We start from the raw sequence: 12,269 nt of genomic DNA on the forward strand, positions 1-12,269 counted from the left end.
GCACATTTAGGAGGATTTACAAAGGTCAGTATGAGTATGAGAGTACCTGAAGAAAAGTGTAGTATTTAGAATAAGGAACATGTTAGTCTTGCTCATCTCTGGTTGGTTGGACCATACATGAAGTTATTTCTGGGCATCACACTTGACAAACTGGAGTGTGTCTGGAGAAGGGTGACCAAGACCATGGGATTATATAAAAAGATGTCACATGAATGTAGTATTAGTGGTAAAGAAAGGCATAATGAAGTTGTGGAAAAACTGATCGATGGCCTAATCAAAAGGCCTTACAAGGTTAAATTTCTCTTGGATAATAATTGACTGAATCTGGTAATAGGCAATCTAAATCCATGTTCAGATATTAGGTTTTGTTAGTCTGCCAAGAGTGGCTTTATCTCTCACGGGAAAAAGATAATTAGCCAAGCCCCTATCATGGATGTGTAAACCAGGTTTATTCCTCTGCTGAAGCAGAATGGGTCCAGAATGCTTGTGGTGCGACCATTGCCTTCTTTTCCTATAGGAAAACTATTTGGGAAGCCAAATAATTAAAGGAAATTTGGATAGTAAGGACTCAGAGGAAGGAAAGTTAGATGGCTGATTCAGATGTTTGGTGGTATAAGACTCTATTAGTAATCTAGGCAAGCAGTAATGAGAGCCTCAAGGGAGTAAGGATAGATTGATAGTGTAGGATTTAAGATATAAGGTAGAATTTGGTTCCTTAATGAGTTCAGGGTTGAGTATAAAAGTTTGATGATGAAATTCTCTTCATCCATGAAGAGAATTCCAGCCATAAGTAGTTATGAAGGTCTGGAGCTCAGAAGAAATCAGAGCTAAAGGTAGGTGTTTGGAGCCATCAGTATTTAGGGAGTGTGGGGCTACCGAGAAAGAGTGAGTAGATTGAAACAGAGGCCAATGATTTCAGACCAAAGTAAACAGAAGTGTGTGCTTTGGTTTTTACAGGTGGAGGAAAAACCTGTATTTGGTATTTGAGCCTGTGGGCTCCCAGCATGCTTTGATGGGTTTGATGCTCTTCTAGATGTTTTTATGCTGTCAGTCTGTGGTTCTCCTTTGAGACATGGGATAGGCACAGTCAGAATACAGTCGGAGCAGCTAACAGAGACCAAGATTCATTGTTGGGCAAAGATTCAAGAAGTTAAAACCATACGAAAGTATTTTACTGGGCATCCTTAACCAACCACCCTATCTTCACTTTGAAAATAGTTTAAACATTACCTGAGAGGACACAGAACTAATAGACCTTTGTAATTCTTTGCAGGCCTGTAAATTGCTCTCTGATGACTATGAACAAGTACGCAGTGCTGCAGTCCAGCTTATCTGGGTTGTCAGTCAGCTCTATCCTGAAAGGTCAGTGTGGGTGTAAGCTGACTTTTGTTGATTGTGAAGCCATTTTCCTCTCCTCTCATCATTGCAAAAAGCCCACTTCTAGAAAAGAAATGTTAGTTAGATTTTTGAAAGGCAATGGGGAGTAAGGGAAAAGCACAAGCCCTGAAAATCAAATTGCCTAGTCCTCATTTTTCATCTCTTATAGGATCTTTCTGCACAACGTTGGAAAGATACTTCACTTCTTTGATCCTAACCTTCTCATCCATAAGTGAAGAAATTGGAATGTCTGTCTTTTTTTTTTTTTTTGGGATGGAGTTTCGCTCTTGTTACCCAGGCTGGAGTGCAATGGCGCGATCTCGGCTCACCGCAACCTCCGCCTCCTGGGTTCAGGCAATTCTTCTGCCTCAGCCTCCTGAGTAGCTGGGATTACAGGCATGCGCCACCGTGCCCAGCTAATTTTTTGTATTTTTAGTAGAGATGTGGTTTCACCATGTTGACCAGGATGGTCTCGATCTATTGACCTTGTGATCCACCCGCCTCGGCCTCCCAAAGTTCTGGGATTACAGGCATAAGCCACTGTGCCTGGCCCGGAATGTCTTTCTTAAATGCTTTTCATTACTTAAAAAAAAAAAATCTTTAAAATTGTTTGAGACCCATCTTAGTTTGGTTTGCACCAAATGCCAGATAAAGATACCCGATGAGTTTGAGGATAATGATCTCTTATGTACTGTTTTCCAGATTAAAGATATTTTCATGCCAGGCACAGTGACTCACGCCTGTAATCCCATCACTTTGGGAGGCTGAGGCTGGTGGATCACTAGTACGTGTGTTCGAGACCAGCCTGGCCGACACAGTGAAACCCGTCTCTACTAAAAATACAAAAATTAGCCAGGCATGGTGGCACATGCCTGTAATCCCAGCTACTCAGGAGGCTGAGGCAGGAGAATTGTTTGAACCTGGGAGGGGAGGTTGTAGTGAGCCGAAATTATGCCACTGTACTCCAGCCTGAGCGACAGAGCCAGACTTCGTCTCAAAAAAACCAAAACCAAAACAAAAAATATTTTCAAAGCAAGTAAATTATCAGTTTTCATGGTGATTCTTTGAGGAGGATAAGCAATATTCTATTTTATATTCTATAAAATTTAATATTTATAAAGTTGTATCATATTTATTTATAAATATTTATATAATGTTTTGTTTTTCCTTGTATAGGAAAAAGAGGTGTTTTTTCCCTCTTTGTTAAGCTGCCAAAATTTGAAAACCAGAATGAATTAATAAACCTGTAGGAGTACGCTCCATTTGTGGTGTTTTAGGACTTAGATACATACAGAGAAAAAGGCTAACTGGAAATTGTCTCTTCTTTTAGGACTGGATTGATGAGGAAGTTTTATATTTATTTATTTTGAGATTTACTGTATTTACAGGAGTTCAGAATGGGTGCGGTGGCTCATACCTGTAATCCCAGCACTTTGGGAGGCTGAGGCGGGCAGATGACCTGAGGTCAGGAGTTTGAGACCAGCCTGGCCAACATGGTGAAACCCCATGTCTACTAAAAACACAAAAATTAGCCGAGTGTTGTGGCACACACCTCTAATCCCAATTAGTAGGGAAGCTGAGGCAGGAGAATTGCTTGAACCTGGGAGGTGGAAATTGCAGTGAGCCAAGATTGCACCACGGTACTCCAGCCTGGGTGACAGAGCAAAACATACATTCTCTCTCTCTCTCAAAAATAAAAGAAGTTTAGTCATAGGAGATAATAAACTTAAAGATATAAAATATTCCTTGGTAGCTAGTTTTTGATAACTTTATAAGTCTTTGAACCTTTGATGGGTTAAGCACTTTTTTTTTTAAGGCAGGGTCTTGCTCTGAGGCCCAGGCTATAGTGCAATGATGTGATCTCAGCTTACTGTAACCTCTACCTCCTGGGTTCAAGCAATTCTCATGCCTCAGCCTCCCAAGTACCTGGGATTACAGGCATACACCACCATACCCGGCTCAGTTTTTATATTTTTAGTAGAGATAAAGTTTTACCATGTTGACAAAGCTGGTCTCAAACTCCTGGCTTCAGATAATCTGCCTGCCTCAGCCCCCCAAAGTGCTGGGATTACAGGCATGAGCCACCACGCCTGGCTGAACCTTTGGTGGCTTACACACTTTTATTCAATACATTGAAAATTTGCAGCTCGGTACAGTGACTCGTCCTTGTAATCTTAGCACTTTGGGAGGCTGAGGCGGACGGATTGCTTGAGCTCAGGAGTTTGAGATCAGCCTGAGCAACATGATGAACCGTCTTTACTAACAATATAAAAAATTAGCTGGGTGTGGTGGCATGCTCTTGTAGTCCCAGCTACTCAGAAGAGTGAACTGGGGGGATCACCTGAGCCCAGGAAGTTGAGGCTGCAGTGAGCAGTGATCATGCCACTGCACTCCAGCCTGGGTGATGGAAGTGAGATCTTGTCTCAAAAAAAAAAGGATAAGTTGTAATGCAACTGAAACAGTTGGTTTGTACTCCCAGAGTGATTTGTTTATTCTGAAATGTATTTAATCATTCTAAGATTTGAACTATTCCGTTATCACCTTCATGTGTGTCAGTCTTCATTGACTGTTCCATTTATTGAGCCTACAGCCTTACTTATGTATTTATTTGTTTATTATTATTGTTATTATTTTTGAGATGGAGTCTATCTCTGTCGCCCAGGTTGGAGTGCAGTGGCACAATCTCGGATCACTGCAACCTCCGCCTCCTGGGTTCAAGCGATCTCTTGCCTCTGCCTCAGCCTCCCGAGTAGCTGGGATTACAGGCATGTGTCACCATACCCAGCTAATTTTTGTATTTTTAGTGGAGACAGGGTTTCACCATGTTGGCAAGGTTGGTCTCGAACTCCTGACCTCAAGTGATCTGCCTGCCTCTGCCTCCCAAAGTGCTGGGATTACAGGTGTGAGCCACCGTGCTCAGACTGTATTTATTTTTTGATACAGGGTCTTGCTCTGTCACTCTGGCTGGAGTGCAGTGGCGTGATCTCAGCTCACTGCAGCCTTCACCTCCAGAACTAAAGTGATCCTCCCATCTTAGCTTCCCAGATAGCTGGGTCTATTGGCACATGCCACCATGCCTGGCTAATTTTTGTATTTTTTTGTAGAGATGAAGCTTTGCCATGTTGCTTATACTGGTCTCAAATTCTTGGGCTCAAGCAGTCTACCTACCTGGGCCTCCCAAAGTGCTAGGATTATAGGTGTGAGCCACTGTGCCTGCCCTGAGACCGCAGCCTTAGGCTCGTGTTTTGTTCTAAGTGATTCTATTTCTTTTCTTTTAATTTAGCATTGTCCCAATCCCTTCTTCTAATGAAGAAATTCGCTTAGTTGATGATGCGTTTGGAAAAATTTGTCACATGGTCAGTGATGGCTCTTGGGTGGTTCGTGTTCAGGCGGCAAAACTATTGGTAAGTTACATTTTTTATGTGTGTATATATGTACATATGTATATATTTTCTTTTTTTTTTCTTCTCACATGGTTAAAGTATGTATGTATTTTCTTTTCTGTAGAAATGGGACCTGTGTGGCCCAGGTTGGTCTCAAACTCCTGGCCTGAAGCAATCCTCCTGCCTCAGCCTCCCAAAAGCCTGGGATTATAGCCCAGGCATGGTGGCTTACATCTGTAATCCCAACACTTTGGGAGGCCAAGGCAGGCAGATCATGAGGTCAGGAGATTGAGACCATCCTGGCCAACATGGTGAAACCCCGTTTTTACTAAAAATACAAAAATTAGCTGGGCATGGTGGCGCGTGCCTGTAATCCCAGCCACTCAGGAGGCTGAGACAGGATAATCTCTTGAAACCGGGAGGTGGAGGTTTCAGTGAGCCAAGATCACGCCACTGCACTCAAGCCTGGCGACAAGAGTGAGACTCCGTCCCCCAAAAAAAAGACTGGGATTATAGATGTGACCCACTATACACGGCCAATAATACATTTTTTTAAATGAACACATTGCTTGTTAAGTTTTTACAAATATTTTGAGAAACTACAGATGAGGTAGTGTGACCTGAATTTTAATCCCCAGAATTTCTTTTTCTTAAGACAAGGCCTTACTCTGTTGTTCAGGCAGGAGTGCAGTGGCGCAATCACGGCTCACTGCAGTGTTGACCTGCCCGGCTCAAGTGATCCGTCCACCTCAACCTCCTGAGTAGTCTGCCCAAGACTGGTCTTTCCAAGAGTAAATGCAGATATTCCTAGTTAGTGGCAGTTTTTGGTATGATGTATTTACCACCTAGTTTCGTAGACTTATGTTATTTATACGAATTGGCAGTTTTTCCTCTTAAAGCAGGTTTGATAATTATTAAATATCTTGTATCTAAATTTTGTTTCCATTTAATAAGGCTCTCTAATGAAATGGTTTTCTCAGTGTTAAGTAAGGTTTTCACAGCATTAACTACCTAAATTTAGGTTGTTAAGTAGTGCTAGTAGTACAGCTGGAGAGATTCCGTTTTAATCTAACATATTTGTCTTGGTTAAAGTATACCACAATGTAGCTGTTTTTCTGATGGATGAGGTGTACTTTATGATGAACTAACTCATTATCTTTTTCGTCTAAATCTGTTTCTCTTTGTTTTCATAAATTATACTGTCATCTGCTAGGTTTTGAACCAGAGGAATTTGGGCATGTTTTTTCTGTCTCACATCGATTGAATCGCCAACTCATATCAGTTCTTCCTTCTTGACATCCCCTAAATTCATCCCTTCTCCATTTCCACTGGGCCTGCAGTAATAGAGATCTCACCATTTTTCAAGTGGATTACTATGCTGTAGGGCTCTTTGTGTTTGTGAACTTAAAATGGAAAGCCTCACCTATTCTTAGGTGACGTTGAAAATTTATTTCAAGTAATTATATTTAATTTTTTGAGGCACAAATTTGTATCGTACTCCCTCTGTGCTGCTGTATTGGCAGAGTGCTCAGCTAAGGGCACTGGAGGAGGGTATTGGGAATTATGAATGAAGCAACTTACTGCGAAGTCATGAAAACTTTTATTCTAGTGGGAAAAAGCCAACAGCTAATACTGGTGGTAAAACTAGAGAGAGATTCAGGAGATCTTAAACATTTATAGTTCTTATTTATAAAATTGTTGTTTGGATTTAAAAAATTGATGTTAGGTGCGAACTTGATTACTAGCTCTGCGTGATGTGGCAGAAGCGAAGGGAACCAGGTTTGCGAAAGTAACTATGGAGATAGAAATGTGTTAGCTTCAGACACTACTGAGGTGGCCCTTTCTATCTTAGTACATTCTAAGTACTGGTTACTACATTTTTCATTGGCTAACAAAAAGTTACTTTTTATTGATCTTTGATGTTTTGATCTTTAAATGGAATAGAAAGAAATAATATTTAATGAACAGGTAAGGGTAAAGTGATGTGATGGCCCGAAAATACAATGTGGAATAATTAAATCAATGTAGTTAACGTATTCACCTGAAATACTTAACACTTTGTGGCAAGAACATTTGAAATTTATTTTCTTGGCAGTTGTGAAATATACCATACTCTATATTCACCATACTGTGCATTAGAAGTAAAAAAACATGTTCCTCTTGTTGGAGATTTTATACTTTTTGACTCTCATCTGCCCATTCTTTGCACCCACCACCCCGACCAGCCTCTGTAATCGTCATTCTACTCTGTGCTTTTATGAATTCCATTGTTTTAGATTTTACCTACAAGTGAGAACACGCAGGATCTGTCTTTTTGTGCCTGGCTTATTTCACTGAGCACAATGTTCTCCACTTCCGTTCATGTTGCAAATGATAGAATTTCCATCTTTTTTAAAGGCTGGGTAATACTCCATTATATATATATGTATACCACATTTCCTTTATCCATTTATCTGTTGCTGTTAATATATAGTGCTGCAGTGAACATGGGAGTGCCGATCTCTTGGACAAACTTTTGGGCAATTACCTAGAAGTGGGATTGCAGGATTTAACATGTCTTCTATTTGACTTTTGGCCCTGTAGTAATAGGACATCACAGAAGTTGGGGTTTGGGAAAGTTAGCCTAAGATCATACATAAGTAAATGTATTCAAGCCTGGATTTTTTAACCTCTATCTGATTGTGAGGTCTTAAATATTCTCTATTAAAATTAAATTTTATTAAAATAAATTTTATTAACATTTTTATTAAAATTTAATAACATTTTAATTGAAATTAAATATTCTCTTCAGTTATGATTTTAAAAATATATAAAAAATGGATGTTAGATATGACATTGGCTCAGATCCATGTAACAAAAGAAAAAGTGATTTTGAAACTGCTTTAGTCAAAATAGTATAGCAGTTCTTTTCGTGGAATCATAGGAAAGGTGAGTAGGGACATTCCCCAAGAACACATAATTTTCTTTCTTTTTTTTTTTTTTTATAAATAAAATTGTCCTTTAATTTTAAATTCTTAAAGTTATGTTAAATTTTTTTTTAAATTTATTTTATTGCATTTTAGGTTTTGGGGTACATGTGAAGAACATGCAAGATTGTTGCATAGGTACACACGTGGCAGTGTGATTTGCTGCCTTCCTCCCCATCACCTACATCTGGCATCTCTCCCCTTGCTATCTCTCCCCAACTCCCCACCCCCCACCGTCCCTCCCCTATTTCCCCCCAACAGACCCCAGTGTGTAGTGCTCCCCTCCCTGTGTCCATGTGTTCTCATTGTTCAACACCCACCTATGAGTGAGAACATGCGGTGTTTGATCTTCTGCTCTTCTGTCAGTTTGCTGAGAATGATGGTTTCCAGGTTCATCCATGTCCCTACAAAGGACACAAAGTCATCGTTTTTGATGGCTGCATAGCATTCCATGGTGTATATGTGCCACATTTTCCCTGTCCAGTCTATGATCGATGGACATTTCGGTTGGTTCCAGGTCTTTGCTATTGTAAACAGTGCTGCGGTGAACATTCGTATGCATGTGTCCTTATAGTAGTACGATTTATAATCCTTTGGATATATACCCAGTAACGGGATTGCTGGGTCATATGGAATTTCTATTTCTAGGTCCTTGAGTAATCGCCACACCGTCTTCCACAATGGTTGAACTAATTTACACTCCCACCAACAGTGTAAAAGTGTTCCCATTTCTCCACATCCTCTCCAGCATCTGTTGTCTCTAGATTTCTTAATGATCGCCATTCTAACTGGCGTGAGATGGTATCTCAATGTAGTTTTGATTTGCATTTCTCTAATGACCAGTGATGATGAGCATTTTTTCATATGTTTATTGGCCTCATGTATGTCTTCTTTTGTAAAGTATCTGTTCATATCCTTTGCCCACTTTTGAATGGGCTTGTTTGTTTTTTTCTTGTAAATCTGTTTTAGTTCTTTGTAAATTCTAGATATCAGCCCTTTGTCAGATGGGTAAACTGCAAAAATTTTTTCCCATTCTGTTGGTTGCTGTTTCACTCTAATGACTGTTTCTTTTGCCATGCAGAAGCTGTGGAGTTTGATTAGGTCCCATTTGTCTATTTTGACTTTTGTTGCCAATGCTTTTGGTGTTTTGGTCATGAAGTCCTTGCCTACGCCTATGTCCTGAATGGTTTTGCCTAGATTTTCTTCTAGGGTTTTTATGGTGTTAGATCTTATGTTTAAGTCTTTAAACCATCTGGAGTTAATTTTAGTGTAAGGTGTCAGGAAGGGGTCCAGTTTCTGCTTTCTGTACGTGGCAAGCCAGCTTTCCCAACACCATTTATTAAACAGGGAATCCTTTCCCCATTGCTTGTTTTTGTTTGGTTTTCAAAGATCAGATGGGTGTAGATATGTTGTGTTGCCTCTGAGACCTTTGTTCTGCTCCATTGGTCTATATCTCTGTTTTGGTATCAGTACCATGCTGTTTTGATTACTGTAGCCTTGCAGTATAGTTTGAAGTCTGGTAGTGTTATGCCTCCCTCTTTGTTCTTTTTGCTTAGAATTGACTTGGCTATGCGGGCTCTTTTTTGGTTCCATATGAAGTTTAAGGTGTTTTTTTCCAGTTCTGTGAAGAAGGTCATTGGTAGCTTGATGGGGATAGCGTTGAATCTGTAAATTACTTTGGGCAGTATGGCCATTTTCACGATATTGATTCTTCTTAACCATGAACATGGAATGTTTCTCCATCTGTTTGTGCCCTCTCTGATTTCGTTGAGCAGTGGCTTGTAGTTCTCCTTGAAGAGGTCCTTTACGTTCCTTGTTAGTTGTATTCCTAGGTATTTTATTCTCTTTGTGGCAATTGTGAATGGCAGTTCATTCTTGATTTGGCTGTCTTTAATGCTGTTATTGGTGTATAGGAATGCCTGTGATTTTTGCACATTGATTTTGTATCCTGAGACTTTGCTGAACTTGCTTATCAGTTTCAGGAGATTTTGGGCTGAGACGATGGGGTCTTCTAGATATACAATCATGTCGTCTGCAAATAGAGACAATTTGACTTCCTCCTTTCCTATTTGAATACCCTTTATTTCTTTTTCTTGCCTGATTGCTCCGGCTAGAACTTCCAGTACTATATTGAATAGGAGTGGTGAGAAAAGGCATCCTTGTCTAGTGCCAGATTTCAAGGGGAATGCTTCCAGTTTTTGCCCATTCAGTATGATATTGGCTGTTGGTTTGTCGTAAATAGGTTTTATTATTTTGAGATATGTTCCGTCAATACCTAGCTTATTGAGGGTTTTTAGCATAAAGGGCTGTTGAATTTTGTCAAAGGCCTTCTCTGCATCAATTGTGATAATCATGTGGTTTTTCTCTTTGGTTCTGTTTACGTGGTGAATTAGGTTTATAGACTTGCGTATGTTGAACCAGCCTTGCATCCCCGGGATGAAGCCTACTTGATCATGGTGGATAAGCTTTTTGATGTGCTGTTGCAATCAGCTTGCCAGTATTTTATTGAAGATTTTTGCATCTATGTTCATCACGGATATTGGCCTGAAGTTTTCTTTTCTTGTTGAGTCTCTGCCGGGTTTTGGTATCAGGATGATGTTGGTCTCATAAAATGATTTGGGAAGGATTCCCTCTTTTTGTAATGTTTGGAATAGTTTTAGAAGGAATGGTACCAGCTCCTCTTTGTATATCTGGTAGAATTCGGCCGTGAACCCGTCTGGACCTGGGCTTTTTTTGGGTGGTAAGCTCTTAATTGCTGCCTCAACTTCAGACCTTGTTATGGGTCTGTTCAGGGTTTCGGCTTCATCCTGGTTTAGGCTTGGGAGGAGGCAAGTGTCCAGGAATTTATCCATTTCTTCCAGGTTTACTAGTTTATGTGCATAGAGTTGTTTGTAATAGTCTCTGATTATGGTTTGAATTTCTGTGGAATCTGTGGTGATATCCCCTTTGTCGTTTTTTATTGCATCAATTTGGTTATTGTCTCTTTTCTTTTTTATTAATCTGGCTAGTGTTCTGTCTGTTTTGTTGATCTTTTCGAAAAACCAGCTCCTGGATTTATTGATTTTTTGAAGAGTTTTTTGTGTCTCTATCTCCTTCAGTTCTGCTCTGATCTTAGCTATTTCTTGTCTTCTGCTAGGATTTGAGTTTTTTTGATCTTGCTCCTCTAGCTCTTTCAATTTTGACGATAGGGTGTCAATTTTTGATCTCTCCTTGCTTCTCATGTGGGCACTTAATGCTATATATTTTCCTCTAGAGATTGCTTTAAATGTGTCCCAGAGATTCTGGTATGTTGTGTCTTCATTCTCGTTGGTTTCGAAGAACATCTTTATTTCTGCCTTCATTTCATTGTTTATCCAGTCAACATTCAAGAGCAAGTTGTTCAGTTTCCATGAAGCTGTGCGGTTCTGGGTTAGGGTTTCAATTCTGAGTTCTAACTTGATTGCACTGTGGTCTGACAGACTGTTTGTTATGATTTCCGTTCTTTTGCATTTGCTGAGGAGTGATTTACTCCCAATTATGTGGTCAATTTTAGAGTAGGTGTGATGCGGTGCTGAGAAGAATGTATATTCTGTCGATTTGGGTTGGAGAGTTCTGTAAATGTCTATTAGGTTTGCTTGGTCCAGGTCTGAGTTCAGGTCCTGGATATCCTTGTTAATTTTCTATCTTGTTGATCTGTCTAATATTGACAATGGGGTGTTAAAGTCTCCCACTATAATTGTGTAGGAGTCTAAGTCTCTTTGTAAGCTATTAAGAACTTGCCTTATGTATCTGGGTGCTCCTGTATTGGGTGCGTATATATTTAGGATCGTTAGCTCTTCTTGTTGCATTGATCCTTTTACCATTATGTAATGTCCTTCTTTGTCTCTTTTGATCTTTGTTGCTTTAAAGTCTAATTTATCAGAGATGAGAATTGCAACTCCTGCTTTTTTTTGTTCTCCATTTGCTTGGTAGATCTTCCTCTATCCCTTTATTTTGAGCCTTTGTGTATCCTTGCATGTGAGATGGGTTTCCTGGATACAGCACACCGATGGGTTTTGGCTTTTTATCCATTTTGCCAGCCTGTGTCTTTTGATTGGGGCATTTAGTCCATTTACATTTAGGGTTAATATTGTTATGTGTGAATTTGATACTGTCATTTTGGTGCTAGCTGGCTGTTTTGCCCATTAGTTGATGCAGATTCTTGATTGTGTTCATGCTGTTTACCATTTGGCATGTTTTTGGAGTGGCTGGTAGTGGTTGTTCCTTTATATGTGTAGAGCCTCTTTTAGGAGCTCTTGTAAACCAGGCCTAGTGGTGATGAAATCTCTGAGTACTTGCTTGTTCACAAAGGATTTTATTTTTCCTTCACTTATGAAGCTCAGTTTGGCTGGATAGGAGATTCTGGGTTGAAAGTTCTTTTCTTTAAGGATGTTGAATATTGGCCCCCACTCTCTTCTGGCTTATAGGGTTTCTGCTGAGAGATCTGCCATAAGTCTGATGGGCTTCCCTTTGTGGGTAACCGGACCTTTCTCTCTGGCTGCCCTTAGCATTTTCTCCTTCATTT

General features: G+C 40.0%; 1 protein-coding gene and 1 non-coding gene across 3 annotated transcripts in view; both read left to right on the plus strand.

Moving 5' to 3' along the window:
* Window positions 1–12,269, plus strand: part of INTS4 (integrator complex subunit 4) — a 124,707-nt gene that overhangs the window by 39,164 nt on the left and 73,274 nt on the right. For both annotated transcript variants that reach the window (XM_032295920.1, XM_032295921.1), the window contains exons 7-8: window positions 1,274–1,362; window positions 4,661–4,781. In XM_032295920.1, coding sequence (XP_032151811.1) covers window positions 1,274–1,362; window positions 4,661–4,781 — 210 coding nt within the window. The remainder of the gene's footprint in view (window positions 1–1,273; window positions 1,363–4,660; window positions 4,782–12,269) is intronic.
* On the plus strand, window positions 6,487–6,619 carry LOC116563354. The gene has a single exon (XR_004274354.1). It is a non-coding gene; the product is annotated as a small nucleolar RNA SNORA66 (small nucleolar RNA).

Source organism: Sapajus apella, unplaced genomic scaffold (genome assembly GCF_009761245.1).
Source record: "Sapajus apella isolate SASKATOON/1434 unplaced genomic scaffold, GSC_monkey_1.0 scaffold34, whole genome shotgun sequence".
NCBI lineage: Eukaryota > Metazoa > Chordata > Mammalia > Primates > Cebidae > Sapajus > Sapajus apella.